Source organism: Panthera leo, chromosome B2 (genome assembly GCF_018350215.1).
Source record: "Panthera leo isolate Ple1 chromosome B2, P.leo_Ple1_pat1.1, whole genome shotgun sequence".
Taxonomy (NCBI): domain Eukaryota; kingdom Metazoa; phylum Chordata; class Mammalia; order Carnivora; family Felidae; genus Panthera; species Panthera leo.
Window position 1 is genome coordinate 64,779,796 of NC_056683.1, and position 24,757 is coordinate 64,804,552.

Consider the following 24,757-nt stretch of genomic DNA (forward strand, 5'->3'; position numbering starts at 1 on the left):
GTTTAGACTCACAAGTGCTGATATAGGGAGTTGCGGAATTGGGAAAGGCTGCTCTAATGGGCCTTTCTTTAGTCCACTCCCTGTTCACTGAGAACCCCCATTAGAAGCTTTCTCCTAGACTTAGGGTAAGCAAAAGCAAAATAAAACCAAAACCAAAACAAAGCAAACAACAACAACCACAACAACAACAAAACTAAGGTAATGTAAGAGATTATTCAAAGAAACATTCCCTTAACATCTGAACAAATTTCCCTTTCCTTCCTTCTATATCTCTATTTATAGCATTGCACAAGGAGAACTGATATTAAAATGGAGACCTTGAGGCTCTGCTATATCTTGGGTCATCTAATAAGGTTTAAAATACACACACACACACACACACACACACACACACACACACATACATATACTACATAGTAAGGTATTTAATGTGTTTGAGGAGGTTAATTTTATGAGAACACTACAGGTTAGGTTTTTATAAATATCTAAGGGAAAATGAAATCTATTACAAAAACAATGGAAAAATATTTTTTAATGTTAAAAATTAGAACTTCTCCCCCCCCCCCCCAGAACTTGCATTCTAATAACATTTAATATAATCTCTTCTTTCATTTGTGCCATGGGCACAAAAGTAGTGAGCACTGGTGCTTGGCACTGGAGTGAGAAGAAATGAAAAAGAGCTGAGGAAACGTTTTTAACATAAGATTTCCAGACATAAGATTATTGTGTATTCACATTGCCTATATATTATTAATGTATAAAATAAATGAAATTTCTGTTAATTTTAAAGCAACTCAGTGTATCAGTTCAGGTCTACCATGATGCTTTAGTAACTGCCAGATTTTAGAAGCTGGATGAGTGCTAGGTGAGCACTTCATCCATGATGCCAACAGAGCACCAAATAAATTTGGATATTTTTAACTATAAGATAGCATACCATCATACTTCTTTATCCCCTGATTATTTGGTAATTCCTTCAGAGACCATTTTATTTGGTGTCATTCAGCCTGAGAAAGCCAAGCACTCTTTACTTTGTGTGATTGGGCAATAATTGTCTTTGATAGTGAGAAAAGATATATAGCATGAAGTAGAAAATGCAACCTGAGAATTGTTTTTAAAAGAAAAAATAATTATGTTACAGTCATGAAAATATAAATATGCCTACCTGCACATGCTCTGGGAAGATTTAAAGCAAGATGAAAGGAAGAACAAGCATCTGATTACTTCTTACCACCTCCATACCAGAGCTCTGGTTCAAACTTTTTTTTTTTTAATTTTTTAATGTTTATTTTCGAGAGAGAGAGAGTGCAAGCAGGGAGGGCAGAGAGAGAAGGAGATACAGAATCCAAAGCAGGCTCCAGGCTCTGAGCTGTCAGCACAGAGACTGACACGGGGCTCAAACTCACAAATGGTGAGATCATGACCTGAGCCAAAGTCAGACGTTTAACTGACTGAGCCACCCAATCGCCCCTCTGGGCCAAACTTTCATTGTCTCCAACCTGGACTCTTGCATGACCTCCTTACTGTTGTCTCTACTTTCAAGCCTGCCTTCTCCTATTCCTAATATAGGAGCCACAGGGATCCTGTGAAAATTTAAGTCCAGCCACCTGATTCCTCCATTCAGACCTGTCCAGTGGCTTCCCATTCACCCAGAGTAAAAGCCAAATACTTAAAATGATGATGAGATTTATGTAACTGTCCCCTTCTTCCCATCACAGCTATGCCCTTGCTCAGTCCTGTTCAACCACACCGGCCAGCTGGCTTTTCCTTAGACCCCCAGACAGGCTCCCACCTCAGGCCTTCCCCCTTTCTGTTTCCTCTTCCAAGTCCACTCTTTGTGACTTGTTCTCTCACCTCCCTCAAGTCTGCTCAAATTTCACCAACTCAGTCACACCTTCCCTGACTTCCCCATTTATACTTTGAAACGCAGGGTAATCAATAGTGACCATAACATTACTTAGCATTTATATTCTTAGATGATGGTAAAGTATAAATTTTGCTCTGCATGGCTATACTATTTTCAGTTAGGCTACTAGGTTTAACCCTAAAAGGAGCAAAGGGCATTGCAAGGGACTGAGAAGGAGAAGGAGCAGATTCTTGTTAAGGACTGACAACATGTCTTTCAAGGCTAGTCCACTGAATGGATTCCAAATTAAACTCTAAATATGTATTGATTGCCTGTTCTGTAGGACTTGGCATAGGAGTTACTGAGTTGGGTAAGAGATGAAGGGACCCAGATTTTAAGTTTAAGATGATCTATCAGAAGGGATTAATCAAATACTCAAGACAAATAACAGCAAAATAAGTATGAAATAGGGTGTTACTTCTAGGTGAAATACAGATCTTCATCAACTTACGATGGGGTTATATCCTGATGAACTCGTCATCAGTTGAAAATATTGTTAAGTCGAAAATACACTTAATACACCTAACTTATAGAACGCAACAGCTTAGCCTCACCTACCTAAATATGCTCAGAAACTTACATTAGCCTACACCGGGGCAAAGTTATCTAAAAGTCTATTTTATAATGAGGTAGAATAACATCTCATATAATTAACTGAATACTGTACTGAAAGTGAAAAACAGAATGGTTGTTTGGGTACAGAATGGTTGCAAGTATATTGGTTGTTTTCTGTCATTATTGAATGGCAGACGGGGAGCTATAGCTCGCTGCCACTGCCCAGCATGATGAGAAAGTATCATACTGAATATTGCTAGCCCAGGAGAAGATCAAAATACAAAATTTAAGGTATGGCTTCTACTGAATGCATATTGCTTTTGTGCCAACATAATGGCATAATTTTGTGCCAACAACATTTTGTGCCAACAATTGAAAAATTGTAAGTCAAACCATTGTAAGTCTGGGATCATCTGTATAGTGAACCATTCTCTTTTTGATGGTTTGCTGCAGAATTGATCAGATTATTGAGCTGGAATTAGATTGTGCTTAATTTGATGGATCATTACAGTGATAAAAACTGCAACATTTTTTTGTCCATGGTTCTGGCATATTCTATTGAATTAAATGCAGTTCAAATTTAAAGTACGTTGATATTATTCAAAGTTTTTCATAGATAATGCAATATTATGAGAGGTAAAATGGACTATTTCTAGCTTTGTGTGAACTGTGATTAGTGAAAGCTGATTATGACACATTTTTAGTATCTAAATATAACATAAGATGCTAACTTTTAAAAATAGACTTGATTATTCTCAGGCAGTGGCTGGTGAGGGTAGAAGATGTTGTCTGGAGTTGATTAAATGGTGGTAGGGGTTCTGGGTCACATGGAAGAGATACAGAGTACAAATATGTTTTAGAAATTAAAAAGTATTATATCTTCTAGAATTTTACTTCTATATTTGCAAAACCACTTGAATTATCTGCTTTATGATCTCTTTCATGGGCATAAAAGAACTTAAGTTATTTATAACACCTGTTATATTATTTAGATGATAGTTAGGTCTTAAACGCATATTAACAATGTATTTTAATTAAAGGATGAAAACAGATGTCACCATTAGCAAATATAATGGGAAGGAAATTACATCTTGTCACTTGTCTTGAAATCCACTTCAGAATGACTTAGAAAATACTGTACCTAATGATGGCTGACTAATTCAGGATACTGTGCAAGTAAAATTCAGGAAGATTGTATTTCTCTGCTTTTAAAAAATGAAAAAGGGGAAACCTTTTTGGAATACATTTCTTAGTCCTCAGATATTTAATTCAGGGTTTAAAAGTAGGATATTTGCTGGAACTGCTTTTAAAAATCTGAAGTCAACCTAGACACTTTATTTCATAATTCTAAATCCTACTTATGTATTGTAATCCATTAAATGATATTAGATGGCACAGAACAAAATCAGACACTTTATCTGATTTGTTTTCACTATTTTCTCTGTATATTATTAAAAAAAATAGCTAATGTTTTATAGAGTACTTAGTAAAATCAACACCTCTCTATGTGCTTTACATATATTATCTATTTTAGTTCCCACAACAATCCTGTCTGTAAATAGGCAGGTATTATCTCTATTTCAGAGATGGAAAAGTGGAGTATTGAGGTGTTAACTTGCCAGGCCACAAAGTTAGTAGAAGGAAGAGCCCAGGAAAGGATATTTGGCCCCAGAATCCTTGGGCTCTGTTGTCTTCTGAAGTATTGGTACTAATGTGGATTAAATCCAAAACCAAAGCAACATGTTAGCACCTGTACTTCCTGGGGGGGGAGAAGCCAGTAAATAGTACATTTCCTTTCTCTATCCAGAGGAGGGTTGATACGTCTTTGTTACCCGCTCTCTGTGGATAAGTAGATGAGATAGCACCTTTGACCAGACAAGACAGGGTTGTTACTGTTGGTCAAATAGAGAGCCTGGTAACTGGGATGGGTAAGCACTGAACTTGACCAACCAGAGGATCTGTCCATGGAGACAGAGTCATTAGCTGTCTGCAAATTAGGGAATGTTGCATTTCTCACTTCCCCCTTATGGCTTTGTGATTTCTGGGAAACAGAGCAGCTTATAGAGCTTCATGGAACTATTCACATTTTAAAGGAATTATTCTGATCAAATTTACAAATTTAAGGTAGTGATTCTTTGTCCAAATTACACTGAAAGGTTCCCTTTAGCCACCACATCCCAGATTATATTTTATCATTCAAACAAACAAGCAGCAAAATTTGGTTAGCACACTACTGTGAATACATTCAATGTACATAAATGTATTAGACATTAAAAGTAAAAGGGAACCCAACTTTTTCATGTGTTAGAGGCTTTCTGTATATCAGTCATTCATTAGCCATTTTGGAGCATTGGAAACACTTATGATTTAGGTAATCTACATTATTCAATTCAAAATAGCCTAATGATAATAGCCTTTTTAAAGTATCAGATTTTAGAATCTCTTTTTTTCCCCTTTGTATGAATTAGAAATGACCATTAAAAAAGGCTGAAAATTTTTCAGGCAAAATTATATGTGTTTCCCCCCAGTGCTTGTATTTCGTAGACTTTCCACAAAACAAAATATACCATCAGACTCACCTTTCTCCCTGACTTTTATCTTATAAAGATGACCTTTCTGCTCTTTATTATTGGTCAATTTATAGATGATCTAAGTCACTCATACTGATACCTATATGCCAGGAAATCCTGCCAGTCATAGCTGCTTCCCAAAGTTATCAGCTAAGTGTACTCAGAAACTTAAAAGCAAAGTACTTTCTTTTCTCATGTATTATCTATGTGTACGTATAATAATAATCACTAACATCTATTGAGCTTTTATCATGTGCTGGACACTGTACTAAGCACTTTACATTGATCATCTTAATTAACCCTCCCCAAATTCTATGAAGTCGCTATTATTATTACCAATTTATAAATAGGAAACTGAAGAATAGAATTTAAATAATTTCTTCATGATGATACACTTAAATTTTTATATTTAATCCATTCCAAAAAGCAATTGTGAAGTAAAGTTGGTTTATTTTTTCCTCTCCCCATAGTAAGAAAACATAGCAAGTCTGGTGAAAATAAAAATACAGAAAGATTAGGTTTATGGTGCATTGAGCAGGCATGTATTAAGTACCTAACACTCTGGCTTTATCATATGTGTAGACACCACCTTCTTCAAAATTGCCAGCACATGGGGGTGCCTGGGTGGCCCAGTCGGTTAAGTGTCCGACTTTGGCTCAGGTCATGATCTCAAGGTTTGTGAGTTACAGCCCCGTGTTGGGGCTCAGAGCCTAGAGCCTGCTTCAGATTCTGTGGCTATCTGCCCCTCCGCTACTCGCTCTCTCTCTCTCTCTCAAATATAAAATACTAAACATAAAAAAAATTTTAAAAATTGCCAACACATGGAAGTTTTCTCTCTGTATATTAGGTCAATTAGCATGACCAAATGGCACGTTCTGGAAAAGTTCATGTGGCATGTGATTACATGAATTTAAATTGATCAATTACATATTTATGATGCAGACATCATCAGCATTACCTATTAGATTATTTTCTTAAAAACTAACTTCATTTATTTCTAAAATTTCATTCTGATTTAATATGCTACTTTATAGTTTCTCTTCTTTTCACTTGATTTTCTTGTCTTGAACTGTGCTGTGAATGAGAGAACCTGCTTGTCAAAGTATTAAAATGACTCCCTCTTGTGCCAGATATTCAGTTTTAGACCTCTGATAGATCTAGACTATTAGAAAGCAGTGCTTTTATTCCATAATTTAGAAGCAATATATTGAGGCCTAACACACACAGCTTCTACACATGCAGTGCCTTACAGCACCCGGGAGCACAGTGAAGGTGTTTTTTGGGAGATGAAGCGGAGCAAAAATTTAAATGTGTGCTAGTGGGTCTCCGTGTCCTGAGATGTCTTCCTTTAATGCTTACTCAGGAGTGGCCTCCTATGGTAAATTGAAAACGGAATTAAAAATAAATGCTTGACTGAAGTAACAGGCAATAAAACACTAATAGCTAATCATCAGCTATGCTCTTATTTTTCCTAAGTGTCATCTCTCAGTGCTTTCAGAACACTGTTGGATGCTGATTGGATGAACTACATCTTTAACAGCGCTAAATGGAAGACAAAAAACATCTGACAAAACCTTTAATATATAATTTTTAAAGGGCACATAAAATGAGGGTCCTCCACAAAAGAGCAGAAATTGCAACACTATAAATTTCTTTTTTGTTCTTTTTCAGCAACCTCCTAAACCACATTTTTTCCTAATAAGTTACACCCCTGCTGATTCAACCAATTTTATTTAGCACATTAGATATTTTAAAGAAAAATGGTTTAAATAAGAACTCAGTGTAAAAATTAAAATCTTTAGTGCCATCTGCTGGACATTTAAATTACAGACTAAATGTGGTTTTAGACCAGCTGAAAAGTAATTTTTTCAACTGTAGTAATTTTAAAAAGTATTCAATAATATCCGAGGTAAATTTCTGAACTACTGAAATGTTTAGGAAATATATATAATATATATATATATATATTATAACACATATATACAATATATATTATTATAGCCGTTTTTTAGGGCAGACTTTTTGTAGGCTTTATTTTTTTAGCACTTTTAGGTTCACAGCAAAATTAAGGGGAAAATTTCCTCTGACCTACACAGATTACCTATATATCTGCTGCCCCCACACCTGCATAGCCTCTCCTATTGTCAACATCCCCCAACAGTGGTACATTTGCTACAATTGATGAACCTACACTGACACATCATAATCTCCCAAAGTCCGTAGTTTACATTAGGGTTCACTCTTCATGTTGTACATTCCGTGGGTTTGGACAAATGTATAATGACATGTATCCACCATTATTGTACCATACAGAGTAGTCTCCCCGCCCTAAAAATGCCTCATTTATTTATCCCTCTCTTTCCATAACCCCTATTATGAACATTAAAACAAAACCTACAAATAATAATGTGTAAATATCTGTGATTCATAAAATCATAAACTTTTAAATGATAGGTATCAAATTATAATAGCAATATTTAAAAGTTTTCCAGCATATTTTTGTATAGGGTGTCCCCCAAATTTTGAATTTATGATTAAAATTTAAAATTTAATTATGTGATGAAATTGATTTTATCAAGTGTGATGAAAGGTGTATGAAAAAAATGCCTTCATTTTCAAATTTAACCTTAATGTAGGGTTCTCTACTATATTATAATCCCCAGATAATCTGCACCAGAATCACCTTGGTTGACCTTTAAAAAGTCAGGGTCCTGGAATTTATACCTTAGCTACTAAATCAGAAGCTCTGTAGGTTAGTCCAAATGCATGCATTTTAACAAGCCCCTTAGATAAATTTGATGCAGTTTAAGAACACCAAGGAAACATCCTTCACAAATCAGTAACTTTTTATTCCTCTAGCCATATTGAAATGAGTATTAAGATAGGAAAGTGTAGTGGAAAGTTGGAAGTAGAGGTCCTAATTATCACAAACCAGTTTTACAACCTTATGTTAGTAACTTAAAGTAATAGGTCTAAGTTTTCTCATTTATAAAATGAGAACATGGTACATAGTGATTTTCGAAATCCCTCCTCCTGTGTCTCTTATTTTCCTAAATATTTCCATTTAAAATTGGGTTTTGGAATCTTTCCTTTATCTTTTCTCATTCTGAGAATGGAGTTTAAATGATTCCAAAGTGATGATCCCCAAGTCCTAGCAAAGATGTAGGAGGCTTTAGTTTCAAGCTTATACAATTCCATTTTTTAAATTTCAGGAAATAGTTACAAGGGTTGGAGGAGAAAACAAAGGTGAAATTCCAATGAAAGCTAACATGGTCATATAGAGGAATGGCATGTTATATTTCTACAGATCAGTGTTAAGTGAAAGCTTAGCTTAAGTAAATTCAAACTATTGATAAGTAGTTTTATAATAATTGGTTAGGGTTCAATTTGCAAAAGGAAGTTCAAGGCTGGAAAAAATACACTGCTATAAAAGTGATTTCACCTGTATTATAAAATTTTTCAATGAATCAATTCCTTTTGAAGAATATTTTATATATGTTAAACACCTATAAACAACTTGTATTTAAAATAAGAATAGTTGTAAAATATTATCTGAAAAAACACAAAAATATATTAACACATTTTAACCAAGACTAATTGTTCCTCTAAGCAGCAGTAAACTTCTAGAGCCTAGAAGATTACATTTTGTTAGATCAAGTTTTATGTTCATGATAAAATTATGTTAGGCTTTGAAAAGAAAAAAAAAACAGTCTCTAATACAGGGACATGATCCCTATGTACAAAGGAAAAGGACCATTTTCTGATATTTATCAAAACACCTTAAATAAAGTAATAAAATAAGTAAAATTCAGTATCCTCTTATGTTGTTGTATGTTGTTTTCTTAGAGACTCAAGCAGTGCCTACTGTATAGTTGGAGCTCAATGAGTGTTTGTTGAATTGATGCTTGTATCAAGAACTGTATTTGATACAATGGTACATATACAGTAAATGAGAAGGGTTTGTGAGAGATGCTGATAGATAAATAAGTGGGAGCAAAGGGAGAATCACCCCAGGATGAGGAACTGGAATATATCTTAGAGATTCTATTTTAGCAATGGATTAAAATAACTGGTTCAATTTATTAAGAAGATCATTTAGAGTGTATGAATGATGAACTAGAGTGAGGAAATCCATTGGCCAGAGCCTACTTAAAAAGTTGATGAAATAATCCACGTGAGGAATAACGAGAGTTTTCACCACAGGTGACAGATCTGTGCTATGCAACTAATCACTACAAAATGGGTTTTTGGTTTGTTTGCTTGTTTATATATGTGTCTTGTATCTGAGTCTGAGTTTTACTTTGCTGTATTTGCATCCTTCTTACTAGATACAATAGACTGGATAGCTACATATATGTATGTATAACTTTGTTAGGACACTGCGTTTATCAAAAGAAATTTGCTGGTGGAGGCAAAATGCTCCCATAGTGTTCACTAAGTGTATATTTAGTATATGAAGAAAGAGAGAGAGAAACAGAGAATACCATAGGAAATCTTAGACTTAGATATTGCTCAAGTCAAGTGCAGTGGAATGAATTAAGAAATTTGACATAAATCAGAGGAGTGTAGATAATGTGGAAGACTGATGTCAACAACATCTATCCCAGAATCTTTCTAGGGAATTTATGAAGAAGCCAGAAATCTAAACACTAAATTTCACAGGTTCTCTTGCAGCTAGATTTCCAGATGTGATTTATGTTCCACCAGTCAGATGTACTTGTATGAAACTTGAATTGAAACGGAGTTAAATGGAGGACCACAGCAGCATGCTGGGCAATCATTTTTCTGGACTCTCTAGCAGGCTCGAAGTGGCTATGGTGGTATTTCCAGATCAGAATGTCTCTGCTGAGGTGGTAGGATTCTAACACCAGCAATTTGGGCAGTGGTTTTCTGATTCCATAGCTTCCTGGTTGAGGAACTCTGAGTAGCTAGTTTATGCTTTTGTTTTAGGAGTCATTCCTGGAGGTCAGGTTAAGAACCCACTTCTGTCCCCCTTTCAACAATTTTGTAGCACCAGATTTCATAACTTAGTCTTTTTGTTTAAAAGACTGTGAGGTTATTCCCAACTCATCTCTAATATAAGGGACCAAGCATCATTACAAAAAATTAGTTATCACTGGAATGCAGTGGAATTTTACTGCTCTTCTGTTCAAGAGTAGAATCAGAGAGAGAGTTTTATTAAAAGGGAGACAACTGGGGCGCCTGGGTTGCTCACTCAGTTAAGCATCCAACTTTGGCTCAGGTCATGATCTTTTAGTTTGTGGCTTTCAGTCCTGCATCGGGCTCTGTGCTGACAGCTCTGAGCCTGGAGCCTGCTTTGGATTCTGTTCTCTTCCCCGCCCCTGCTGGCACTTTGTCTCTCTCTCAAAAATAAATAAATATTAAAAAAATTTTTTAAAGAGGGGGCAACTCTGTTTTGGGGCCAAAAAACCAATTTTTAACGGCACATATGTTTTCATATCACAGGTATGTGTGGTTATTGGGCTGTCATTCATTACAACATATAAACTGGATGCGTGTTTGCTGATATGCAAAGACTCTAAAAGATAATTTGATTTCAACTTACACTTTTAAGAAGTTTGAGAGCATTCACAATTGTGTTACTATCTTAGCATGCTTTCCTATTTTTTTGCTTTAGTACTTCTGTTCATTAAATTTTTTTAACATTGATTTATTTTTGAGAGACACAGAGAGACAGAACATGAATGGGGGAAGGGCATAGAGAGAGGGAGATACAGAATCCTAAGCAGGATCTCAGCACAGAGCCCCATGTGGGGCTTGAACTCACAAACTGTGAGATCATGACCTGAGCTGAAGTTGGACGCTTAACCAACTGAGCCACCCAGGCGCTCCTACTTTAGTACTTCTAGTAGCATTACTATGTGCCATACTTTTAGTATTCAGGAAATAGTCCAAGTTCCAAATCACCTAGAAAAATGTTTTTGACCAGCTGTGCCAAAGAAACCTCCCTGGTTATTTTAATCAGAACTATTACCCTACAGAACAATTTAATTACATTCCTTGCCACTTGGTATATGTTGTCATAAACTGTTAATTTGTGTTTACCTATAACTTACTTCCTAAGTAGACTGTACTTTTTGGAATCAAGAACTGTGTTTTAGAATTGGGGTTAGTGTTAATTTTTTGACAATAGAGTGTGATGTCAAAATCTTTTAAAGCAAGCCTTCAACCTATCAGGCTAGCGAGATGTTTAATTTCCTTGTCAGGTCTTTCTCCTGGACACCCCTATTGGAGGCACTTGAACAATCTGACATTCTCAGAAGAACTCTCCTAGCTTTAATCTCCATGTTACTAACTTCATGGGCCCTATATTGTACCCTGTTTTATGTGTTCTGTGCCACGGTTGGGAAGGAACACGTAAGCCCTTGCCTTTTTATGCTTGTTTGCACATCCAAAAGCAATTCTCCATGTTAGATGGCTATGCACAAGCCACCCTGGTCCCTGTCCCTCTTTTCATCCTAGGGAAAGCCCTTACCTTCCTTCCACACCTGCCTCTTAGGCTTTTGGAATTTCAAAGCACTAGTTCCCATTCCCTCCTACTCTAGGAAAGTCTGTCCTTTGAAAAGGATAGCCAGGAAGAAAGCTGGAGTTGTCTTCTGGCTTCTGATCACTTTCAGGATGGAGGAAGGAAAAATACAAAATAGAAATAAATGAAGTACTGTGCCAATTACAAAAATTTCTCTGCATTCTACCATTATCATTTAGCATCTTGCTGTGTACCATATTTATAGTAAGTAATCAACAAATACTTATTAATATGTAAGAATGTCATTACCAATTTTCTGTTTACATTATTTTGCATTTATATAATGATGTTTTTAAAGAATATCTAGTTTTTTAGGCATTCATCTTTATGTCCTTCAAATGTGTGCCATTAATCACCCAAACAACCTGTTTACAACTGGAATCTTGATGTTTCTTGCGTTGAGTGCACATATGTTAAAATAGTACAATGATTATTACAGAATGAAATGATGGGGAAAAAGTCACATCCTGAGAGAAAACCAAGGTTTCTCTATTAATGCTTTCTTTTTTATAGTATTGCGTATTTTATAACACCATTTTCCCTCTAGATAATTTAAATCTGAAATTTGTGATCATATGTACTGTCAATCTTACTAATCACTAAGAATATATTGTTAATTCTAAAATTGAAATATATAAATAAATTTCACAACAAAGATTTAATATTTGCAATTCTGCATTTACTGACATTCACTGGCATTTATAATATATAATAAAATACGTATTTCCATTTATTATTCATAATAGAACACTGTCACATATTTGATATGTATTAAAACATTAAAACATCAGATACAAAAAATACATATGCTGTTTATGGTTTCACTACAATATCCTGATTCCAAAGGCAAAATTTATTATGAGGACAACATCTTGACAGAGTGAGATATCAGAATAATATAAGGGGAATACGAACTGAGAAAAAGACATTAATGTTAATTTTACGATACAGTTCAGTAGAGCATTGCAGAAGGTTGCAGAATAAGTAGATTTTGAGGAAGTGGGAGTAAATAAATGCTGAACCAACCTTCCTTCCTTCCTTCCTTCCTTCCTTCCTTCCTTCCTTCCTTCCTCCCTTCTTTCCTTCCTTCTTTCCTTCCTTCTTTCCTTCCTTCCTTCCTTCCTCCCTTCCTCCCTGCCTTCTTTCCCTCCTCCCCCCACCTTTTATAGTATCTGCTGATAAGTAAAGAAAGAACACAGTGGGAAATAAGTTAAAGAGGTTGCTAGAGACTTTGGTTGGACTCTTTCTTTCAGTGAAGAATAAGGGAGTCCTACCTGTAAGGAAGGGAAGAAGCCCATGAAGAAACAGAGTTGAAGCTGTAAGAGAGTTCTGGGCTGAGAAACAGCATGATTTTTCTTCTCTTAATTCTCTCCCGGTGGGAATGTCCAAACCAGTTTTATAAATAAGGACTATTGCCAAAACCAGGAAGGAATTGGAAATACACATGAGAGTTGGGTACAGATGGGTGCAGGTCACTAAGGGATAGCATCCGGGAGGATATAAGTCCTGGTAGAGTTTGGAGATGCTTGTGTGAATGACTTCATAAACTGTGGGGTGAAGCACTTACCAAAGAGCTGCCCCAGGCATGTCAGTGCAGCTTCTGGGAGAGCACTGTCCCCTGGCAGCTGTCATCCTTAGGAACTACTCAGAGGGCTAGATTTTTCTTCCACTGAAAGAAAGACTGGAAGAAAGACTGGAAGAGACCTTCCCTCCTAAAATGTCTCATGGAGAAAATGAGAACCTAGAGACCCCACCCTCATAACTCAACTGAGAAACCTTATCTCACCAGCCTTCTTGCCGTGGCCTACTGGAGAAGGACATGTTGCTGCCTGCCCACCTGTTGTGGTCTGGCCCCCTGTCACAGCCTAAGCTGCATACACACATAGGGAACCAGCACTGGGTTCATACATCATCAAAATAGTATTTTGAGTCTTTCAGGAGGACACAGTAGCTTGAAGTTAATTTGAGAAAAGAGAGTTTGGGAATAAGCACTGTAGAGGAGTTGAAACTGCATGAAAGTATTATTGAGCAGGAGTGAAAGGTCATGGGAGTTTCAGGACCTGAGTTCATCAGCATAGCTTTGGCTTGTTCATACTCAGCTTTTGTTCATGTATCTTCAATTAGTCATGACAAAACACTGACATTTCCTGATAGTTAACACTTTCCTGCATTCAGAAATGTTTTCATTTGCAAGTTGAATCCGTATTTGTTGTCATCTTTTATATGGGCTTAGAGTAAGATCTGAAGTATGTGAATTCACAATGATATATTCAGATAGAAAGGAAAAGCAAACCCCTAGACAAAAATTAGTTTTCTCATCAATAAAATGGGAATTTACTTCATAAAGTTATTGTGCATTTAAACATACACATTTCTTCTTTAAATTAAGTAGGAGGCATAATTGGTCAACTCTTTTGTAGATTTTAATGCCATATATATTCCAGTTTTTCATTTCTTTATAGCACTCATTTGTTATTTAATGATATTTGATGAGATAGAACTGAATTTTTTCCTTTTTTTATGTGAAATACTTCATGATACAAAAGCACATATGTAAAGAATAGAGAAAAAGAATAAAAGATATAATATGTGCCTAACACTCAACTTAAGAAATAAAACATATTCAGTACTTTTGAGGCCCAGAGCTTGAATAATTTCATATCTACATGAAAAAAAAATATGTATTCTACCACTGAGGACAATAAATATGTGTGAACAAGTATCGTACTCAATAAGCTTAACAAGTTTATTCTACTGGACAGATAAATACATATGCATATGTATATAAAGTTCTTAATTATGTTTTTCAAATATTCTCTGTAATTATTTATTTTTGATCTGTCTGGTCTGTTAATTATAGAGAGAAAGGTCTGTCAAAGTATCCTACAATGAAGGTGGATTTCTCTACGTTAGTAGTTTTATTATTTTTTGGCTTCATATATTATTATATGCAATTAAGTTTAGAATTGTCTTATAAAAAATTATATGAATACTTTTTAAATAATAGATTATCCTTTTTATCTTTAGTAATGCTTTTTGCCATAAATATTATCCCAATTTTGTTGTTGTTGTCCTTAGCCTTTCACTGGGATATATTTTTTCATTCTTTTATTTCAAACATCCTTCCTAGTTTGGGTATATCTCTTCTAAACCTAATTTAGCTAAATTTTAAAGATCTAACATGTTAATTTTTGTCTTTTAATGATGCTGTAGTCCATTATACATATTGTGACTCCTGATGTGTGTTGGATTGTTACTACCATTGTTTGTCATAATTTCTAATTGTCCTGCTTTGTCTGTGTTTGTTCATTTGCTTCAATTGTTGTCTTCTGTAGATTGACTATTTCCTCATTCCATGTTTTCCACTGGTTTGGATATCATACACTCTATTTCAATTATTTTTGGTGGTTACCTAACAACAATGTTAATTTTGTTCACTTGTACGAAAGTTAAAGCTGAAGTTCTTGGTCACAGAGCCTCAGTACATGTCCCAGGAGCAGTGGTCTGCTTCATAACTATACTCCATCTCTGAATTACTGCTACTGTTTCATTTTTCTCCTGTGAGGATCTCCATACTTTCTCCCCAACTCAAATAGGAATTAAAATTTATTCCTTTAGGGGCACCTGGGTGGCTCAGTCGGTTAAGTGTCTGAGTCTTGGTTTCAGCCAAGGTTATGATCTCACAGTTCATGAGTTCGAGACCTGCATTGGGCTTTCGCTGACATTGTCCTTCCCCTGCTTGTCCTCAATCTCTCTCTCAAAATAAATAAACATTTTTTTAAAGTTATTCCTTTAAATATCCAGTATTTTCAGCATTTTGTGGCAGCAAGATTTTTCAGGATACATAGTCTTCAGTATGAAATTGTTTTTTTTTCTCAAAATGGACTAAGAACAAAGTATTTGTGTATGAATTTTATAGTTAGCAAGTATGTATTGGCTACTACTAAGGAGAAATATGTCTTAACTATCTTGCTAAACTGTGCATTTCTAATGCTATTTACTGTTTGGTAGAAGAAAGGTGACATGTACAGAAATACTAATAGTATATGGTAAAAAAAACCAAAAGACAAAAAGCTGAATGCCTTATGAGTGACCAAATAAAATGCTATGAGATTGTAGCAGAGTAAGTTTTTATCTCACTGGTCACTGCCCTGCATATATTTATTATAAAAAAACACCCCTTTTGATTGGTCCTATAGGATGGATAAAAGTATTTTGTGTTTGATTTTTTTTAAGTTTATTTATTTATTTTGAGAGAGACAGAGATAGCACAGATGGGGAAGGGGCAGACAGAGGGAGAGAGAGAGAATCCCAAGCAGGCTCTGCACTGCCAGCACACAGTCTGTCGCAGGTCTCAAACTCAATGAAACCATGAAATCATGATCTGAGCCAAAACGAAGAGTTGGACACTTAACCAACTGAGCCACCCAAGCACCCCAATATTTGAATTTTTAAAGAACAGTGGATTTTCAAACCATTATACCTCAGTATAAAGCATATACTAAATCAGGAGATGACAGACTGGCCCACGGGTCCAATCTGGCTTACCATCTGTTTTGGTAATAACGTTTTATTGGAATATAGCCACACTTATTATGCTTATTATTTACATATTATCTATGCTACTTTCATGTTATAATACAGCTGTGTAGTTGTCAAAGAGACTATATGGCCCACAAAGTCTAACATATTTACAATCTGGCCTTTTACTGGAAAGTTTGCCAACACTCATACCAAATCATGTGCTGTATTACAAAGTAAATTCATAGGGAATCTTTTCCCTTTGCCTAGCTTTTGCATTTATATTTACTTAAATACATTTGATTTGATGGTTCTCACAATAAATATCTATCCATGTACTTCCTCTATGCTTAGAGTTTATATATGTTTCTTTGATTAGAGATATTTCCTTGTTCCCACTCCTTAATAATTACTTTCTTTAATAGAAGCCTTAAGATTTCCAATGCTATTTTGTAAGGTTACTTTTGAAGTAGTTAAGATAGCCCCAGTTGTTTTTTAAAAACTTGAGCCTAGATTAATGGTGCTTAAATTATAAAAAATTCAGTGTACCAAATAGCATTGTTTTTCAAGCCGTTCAGACATTCTTGCTTTCCTTAAATATATCACTATTTCTATGAACTGAAATTAGCTAGCCTTTAAATTGGGGAGGGCTTCAGATTCTAAACTACTTTATTTCCTAGAGCAAGTATGTGTGCTATTAAATAGAAAAACTGTCAATTGGCAAAGCAGGAAAGGGGTTTTATAATTTTTAAAGTAATTATTAAAATTCTGCTCAAGAGTTGTTGATGTTAAAAGGAAAATATAATGAAATCCCAGTACTTCAAGTACTAGAGTCCTTAGACATAACTTATTTGATTCTGTTTCCAGGGAGTACCAGTTCCCACAGATATCTTAGGTGTAGAGAATCAAGCTAACTAACTGCCTGTATTAACAACAGCATGTGTGTGTACCTTGTGTCCTAGGGAATACATCCAGCGCACTCGCTCAGTTACAGAGATGACTTTCCTAGGAGTTTCTCCATTGTTGTAATGGCCAATGACTATTGGCTAGGCCTCGGACAACTCTCTCAGTTCTCATTTACAAAACTAAGGCATACTTTCACTGGGGATTCACTGGATGTCATGGTGTTCTGTACAGAGCAGCAAATAGTTTCTATTTGTAGCAGTTGAAGATTGAGGGATTAGGGCTGATGGGGAAGGGAGGAGACTTGAATCACATTAAATGTGAACATTCTTATGGAAAATGGTTTGCCTCAACAACTTTGGTTGCATCCATTAAATAAAGAGTGGTGACAACTCTCATACAAATTGGGGTATTTGTATGAGAAAATATTTGTATCAGAAAAAATCTGAATATTTGCAAGGTGTGGTTTAACACTTTTCACATATCGTGGAAGGATTAGTGAGCTCAATTATAATGTATAAGGTGATACTTTATATACTGTATGAAATCAAACACTTGATATTAAATACATAAATAATCTCCAAGAATAGGGGTAAAGGAAGATATTTTGTGGAAGACAAACTGCATAGCATTATAATTTATAATTTTTTTAAGTTTATTTTTGAGAGAGAGATATGTGAGCAGGGGAGGGCCAGAGAGAGAGGGAGAGAGAGAATCCCAAGCAGGCTCTGTGCTGTCATCACAGAGCTCAATGTGCAGCTCAAACTCACGAAACTGTGAGATCATGACCTGAACCAAAACCAAGAGTTGGGCACTTAACCAACTGAGCCACCCAGGTGCCCCTATAACTTAAAACGGTATTTTTCCAAGTATACATCATGCTCACATAGTGGGTCAGGGAATCAATTTCCTGTGACAAACTTTTTTTTAGACTGTAATCATTATTAAAATAGAATGAGATAGACTATACCAGAGTACATCGTATATAGTTAGCTTAAGTATTTTGTGTAACTTCTGCTTCAGTTGTATACACACATGAATGTAGTTGTAAAGTGTTGAGTTCCCCAGTCCAAATACCTTGAAAGCTATTTGTCTAGAAGAAGCAGAGGCGTGGAGTGGACACATGAATTCCACTTTGGGGACCAAAACAGTGATTATATGTTGTACTCGTGTATGTTTCATTGCTAGTAACAAAACTGAGACTAGTGGGTTACATGCTAATACATTTTTTACCAGTGGCCTTTTACTGGAAAGTTTGATTAGTTGAAGGGTAAGATTAGTGGGAAAAATTATTTTATATGTTTTGGTTTCATTCAAATAGCTATACTTCTGTTAGGAAAAATTATTTTTGTTTTTGTCTTCTGTCATTTACTTAGTTTGCTACCGTTTTCTCTTTTGCCCAGGAGATTGCATCAACAATTTGAAAGCTATAAAGAACAAGTGAGGAAGATAGGGGAAGAAGCGCGGCGTTACCAGGGAGAGCACAAAGATGATGCCCCGACTTGTGGAATCTGTCACAAAACAAAGTTTGCTGACGGGTGCGGCCATCTCTGCTCCTACTGCCGCACCAAGTTCTGTGCCCGCTGTGGAGGCCGCGTGTCTCTGCGATCCAACAACGTAAGTGTTCCCTGAGCCTGAGAGGTGCTCTGAATGCAGGTGAAAAGCAGTACACCTGCCAAGCAGAAAACATACATGTATTATAAAGTAGACGCAGGCATAAGTGTACACATTAATGTGCCCCTTTCCCATTTTCTGTTTTTCATAAGGTTCATAGTAGTGGAGTAGTGATGAAATAATAAAAAAAATGCTTTCCATATGCATCTTAGTAAATGATTAAAAACCAAAAGATTCAAACCAACAGATTATTTGTGGGAGTAAATTTACTTTCTGAAAAATGTAGTAAATGTGGATTTAGTATCATGAACTAGAAGACTCTTAAAAGTTGTTATATCCAGTTCTTCTTGTAAAAAGAAGAAAAAAAACTTAGTTTCTACAACGTTTGTTTCAGGCTGAATGAAGGTAGAATGTAAGGTGAACTGGGTAGCATTAAATGTAACCGAAGACAACATATATAAAACAATGATTAGCTTCTATGAGAGTAATTTCCTATTTACTGTTGTGGTAAAGTATATAGTGCTAGGTTTCTCTCATGGAAACTATTTTGATATTTAAAGAGTATGTCAAAATACCCTTTTTTAAATTTGGGGGGATTTTTGTACTTATTATCTTCTCTATGAGATGTAGTCTCACCTGATGCAGTTTCCTTATTTGGCTTAAATGAGAGCTACTTATGTTATGCCTGTGCTTTAAATATATACACTTTGTGAGGCACTGAGATGCTCATTTAAGAGAACTAAATATTCTTTATGAAGTACTAGATAAATTCTAATACTTTAGAATACATTTTAATATACTTTATTATATACCCTATCTTAGTATGGTAAAATTATTTATAGGGATGTCTGGGTGAGTTTTCTTTGATGTAGGTCTGCAATGTAATATAGAACAGTTAAGATTATCATATACCTAAAGAATTCCCCATGTTTCTCTAAGTAATTTCATTTATTATCTAATCATATATGCAGTGTAACATAGTACAAAGTTATATTTAAAAATAATATGGAAGCTTTATGCACTCTTGATATTTTCCTAATTGAGAAACCCATGGCTAAAATTAAAATCAATCTCCCTATCAACATTATATTCATTGGTAGTGTATTTCAATTGCAAGTAGGGTATTCTAAATATCCCTTCCAGTGAAATTAAGATATTCAGTAAAAGAGAAATGTTTTAAGGTGAGCCCACTATTATCTTTGTGGCCTTGGGAAAATAATTAACTTCCCTGAACAACATCTTCTTTATCTATGAAACTGGATAGTAATAATTACTGTATATGATTATTATGATAATTAAATTAAAATCTAGGTCTTTATGATATATATTTAAGAGTTATTTAGGTGCCATTCTGATGACCACATGAGTTTTCCTCCTGAAAGTTTAGTTAATTATCATATGTTATATTAAGACCTTTTTAAAACAACCTTGGGTTAAAATAGTATCTGGCACATAAAGAGGTGTACAAGAACTATGTGTTAACTTTCTCATCTTTAGTGTTCCTAAATACACTGTTTTGGAATGAATTCTCACAGATGAGACCTGGGAATGATATACAAAATATTTAAAAAAACATTTGGTGTAGGGGTACTGTCCAATCTGAAAAGGTGCTGTCAGTACATAGTAGTGTGCAAATTAGCAGGGTGGAAATGCTGACTGAGCACCCATAGCTGTTGAATGTTTGTAACTTCCCATGATAGGTTTGAGGAAAACCAATAATAATACAGTTAACTAATGAAATATTAAAATTACCTGGGTTAAAATCTCATGTTAATCTCATGTGCATAAATCTCATGTTTAACCTGGGTTAAAGGAAATTGAGCTAAGATGTACCTCTGCTTTGAAGACACCCAAGCCTAATGTAGTCTATCTGTCTCTATAAGCCCATCCAATTTGGACAAAATATTCAAAAGAACAAAATAATAGAAGGCATAACTTTAAGGCATGAGACAAAAATATTGTATGAATATATTGTGTTGTTTTTTTCCCATGACATTATAAGTGTTGAAACGTATATTACATATAAATAGTGCTTGTGGAATAATTTAGGACTACAATAGTTAATATCTTTTTTCTCATTTTTATTCTTTACAAATATTTCCCATTCTTAGATTTTTCCAAATTGTAACTATAAATATTTTGACAGTAATTTGATAAAATTATTTATATAATTTTATTCATTTTAATAAAATGTCTTTTCAGTAATAGGAAGACTAAATATAATAGTGAATTAAGATTTCTTTCTGAAAAATGTTTTAAATATAGATGTAATCATCAAGTACTAAAACTTTTGGAAATTATAGTGCCCAATTTTGGTATCTACTATAGTAGAATTAGTATAGGTGCATTTTCAATGAAAGCTTGAACATGAGTATTTTGGGGAAGAGTAAACATTTACAATGCTTATAAATACCTATGTCTGAACACTTTAAAAATAATACATAATTGTTTTCTTAAAATCTATTAATATATGCCTTATTTTTGTTTTTCTCTTCTTCTTTTCCTCTCTTTTTACTCTGCTTCCTTGGATGCTTTCCCAAAGGAGGACAAAGTGGTTAGAATCCATGCTTTCTTTTCTATAATTTGTTATTATAATGTTGTGAACTTTATTGAGTGAATGTTTCACCTAGTGTTGTCAGTCACTATACTTTCACAAAGAAATGGTATACTAGGAAAAACTCATTCCCAGTTCTCGTGGAAAAATAAATAAATAAAATGGACATCTAGGGGCATTACAGAGTTTTATTATTAATAACAGGTGAAGTCCGGGTAGTTTGAGTTCATGGAAACATTGATATTTATAGTATAGTTTAAATCATTATGAACAATTTGTCCTCTTAGCTTTCTGAGTTTTGATGATGATTCCATCTGCAATAAACAATAAACTGCAATGGAACAATAAATCCCATGGATTGTCCCTTTCTCAGCACTCAGTAGATGCATAGGCAGGTGATTTAAAATTTTATTGCAGAAGGAATTGAATGTACTGATTTAGTGGCAAGACTGAATCAAATCAAATAAAAAGTCAAAATAAAATGATTTTTCTGTAGAACACAAGTAGCAGAGCTGCCATATTGAACCACATTTTGCCCTATGCCCCTTTTTTTTCTCTCTGATGCATAGAAATCACTCCCGAGAGTGGTGAAAGGTCACTTTTCGTTCTTATCAGATATAGAAACCACAGAGGCCGGGTTTAAGAAAATAGGATCCAAGTGGAACCATTAGTCAACCTGTCTTTTGTATACAAATTATATAGTTTCATGTGGTATAAATTACAATTTCCCCAAAGCTCAGTAATTTCTCAGCATAAGACTGAGGCAGTACGTGTTTTGGGTTCAATATATCAACTCAGCTGCCTTTGTTCAACTTTTTAAAGTTTAAATGATGTACTGCAGTGCATAAGTAGTAAGCAAGGCATTAAGTGAACATTAATCTGTGTTTTTAATCTTGATGCTAATATATGTTCATCACTTTTTCTTTTATTATGAGAAAGAAATCAGGTTGAAAGTTATATAGGGTAGTTTGTTTGCACTAACTGTGTTTTCCTGTACTAATGATGGCATGTGAGATCATCTTAGGGGCTTTTATTTTAATACATTAATGTACTATGTTAGAAAAAATATATATAACTAGAATATCACAACTTTGGTTTCATGAATATTACTTTGAGGGAGTCTGCATTTGAAATGTAGATAATTTTAAATTCCTTTAAAGAATAAAAATTAAGTAAATAATAATGCTGTTAATAGACCTAGTGGTAAGACTTCAGCCACACCTATAGGGTTGGCCGGACCCGTTGTCCCTTTGGCAACACTTCCCGTAATGGTAGGTTATTTGTGCTTATTGTGATTTCCTGACTCTGTAATGAGACTTCAGGTGGACTTTGTGGTTTTCAGGCTAAAAATGGAGTGGAAAGACCTATAAAATACAATCATTTTCAGTTATTTTCTTTATTTTAATTAGAATGCATATATCTACCATTTATTTTTAAGTACTTTGTCATAATTTCTTTTAAAAACCTTTTTAGCCTATTGAGGTTATTCAAAAAATTGCCTTTCTAGTTCAGGGAAACCAAAACCAGATTTTGTTTCAGCTGTATTAAAGAGAATAACTGAATATTAAAGTGCTTGATTGTTGGTTCTTTCCCTGTTCCTCTGAGCTCTTTCATTTTTGGTAGAGAAATTATAATTTACAGGTGTGCATGTGTGTATATGTTGGTATGAGTGGCAAGGGAAGAGGGATAAGGGTAAATAAAACTTTCCTAAAAGCAATCTACATCTTGATCAATGTAATAACAATGAATTCTACTTAGTCTGTTATATTGGTGAATAAATACTACTAAAATATTAATACGTATGATATAAAGACCTAAGGACAGCTAACATATAAATATTCCTCTTATTAAGTCTGGCAAACATATTAATGACTATTTTTTTGCAGGCTGGTGCTATTTTATTTTAAAACTTCACACTTAGCTTAAATCACCTCTAATGATAACTTGAAAGACTGTGTACTTGCTTATAAGGAAAATGGCTGTCATAAAGAATCACTTTGCAATTGACACATGTAATAGCTTATAATAGGAGAGTATTTTATATAAGTGTGTATAGTCTCATAGGTAAGATTATGGTTATTTATTTCACTGAAAGCCCTCTTCGATACCTAAGTGAATAGGGATAGTACAAAATTCTCCTCAGTCTGTTTAAATTGCTTTTGACTTTGTTTTTTACTATCTATTTGGTACCAGAGCATTGAATTTAGGTAATTCCTTTGATAACATTAACACTTTGCTGTTGGTAAATCAGCTTCCTTGAATCCTTCAAGTTTAATTCCTTTGAGATTTACCATAAATTTTCATCAGTATTTCTTTTTTAGTGGGTGAATGGGATTGGTTTACAAATATAGCAACTAAAAAATGAACTTGCTACACTTCTAGTTAATCTTTATTTTCACAAAATGAGTCAGGTTTTATAAATTAAGAGTGTTTTATAGTAAATGTCAGCAATACCCTGAAAAACAGAACCCTATTTACTCATTCTTTCCAAATGTGAAAGCTGCACATACCTACCTTGTAAGCATCATGTGTGAAAAAATACTTTTTTATATCAAGATAATAATTGAGGTACTATGTTTACAGAATCGTGATTTTTTAAACAGGCTCCTCACAGCTTTTCGTTAATGGTTGTTTTTAGAAATCACACTAAAAGATATGTTAATGGAGGAAATATGTTTTTGTAGAAAAAGTTCATAAAAGGTAGGAGTTCGGTAGAATGGGGCAGTCTCAGCCGTGTCTGGAACTGGTTTTATCATAAAGTGTTGTCTGTGGGATAATTGATTCTTAATGATACAAAGAACTTTGCCCTCACAGACTGCTCTTAAATACCAAAATGATGATTTTGGTTTTCTTCTCTTACTAGGGTTAGATAAAAAGAAGCAAGTCAGTAAAATCAACTGCATTAAAAACAGATTTGCATGATCGTATTCAGTGTTTATTTTTATTATAAGAAATCTTCTAAGAGTTTTCCATATTTAGTCCATGGTATGGTGAAACATCTGATCATAACTTTCAACCTTCGCTCTTTGGAAAAAGGGGCTGTTAGAGTTTACCTAGACTCACTTTCCTGTTCTCCTGTTCTCGCTTTCTTTTTTTTTTTTCTTTTATATTTTTTTAATTTATTTTTTAGATACTTTGATGATGGCTTTTTCTGCAAGAATGTTCTCTTAGAGTTTCTTCTCAGAAAGATAATATAAGCCTAAATTAAAAACCTTTAAAATATAGACAAACATATTAATAAGGAAATGTTAAGGTGCACCAAGGGGAGAACTTTCATTAAGCAATTTAGTTGATTAGGTGTCTCAAGGTATTTCTTATTTTGTTGTGCTTATCCTACAGGGGAGTAACACATCAAGTTTTAAAAACCATTGTGTTAGATAATTCAGAACGTTGTAAATTTTTTTATTTCAAATTTGTTTTAGGAATTTACTTCACTGTTTTTCAAGGGCATGGAATCTTAATCTCTTGTACTTAGCATTACTATTCTGGGAATATTTCTTAATATTCAGTAATCATTAAGAAGTTTGTAATCTTGGTTTTGCTCCACCCAAAAATCATTATTTAATGCACTTATAAAACCTGTTTCA

General features: G+C 34.5%; 1 protein-coding gene across 1 annotated transcript in view; it reads left to right on the forward strand.

Moving 5' to 3' along the window:
• RIMS1 (regulating synaptic membrane exocytosis 1) overlaps positions 1-24,757 on the forward strand; it is a 491,685-nt gene that overhangs the window by 184,570 nt on the left and 282,358 nt on the right. Inside the window, 2 exon segments of the mRNA XM_042939159.1 lie at positions 18,406-18,619; positions 21,159-21,170. Of these exon segments, the coding sequence (XP_042795093.1) occupies positions 18,406-18,619; positions 21,159-21,170 (226 nt within the window).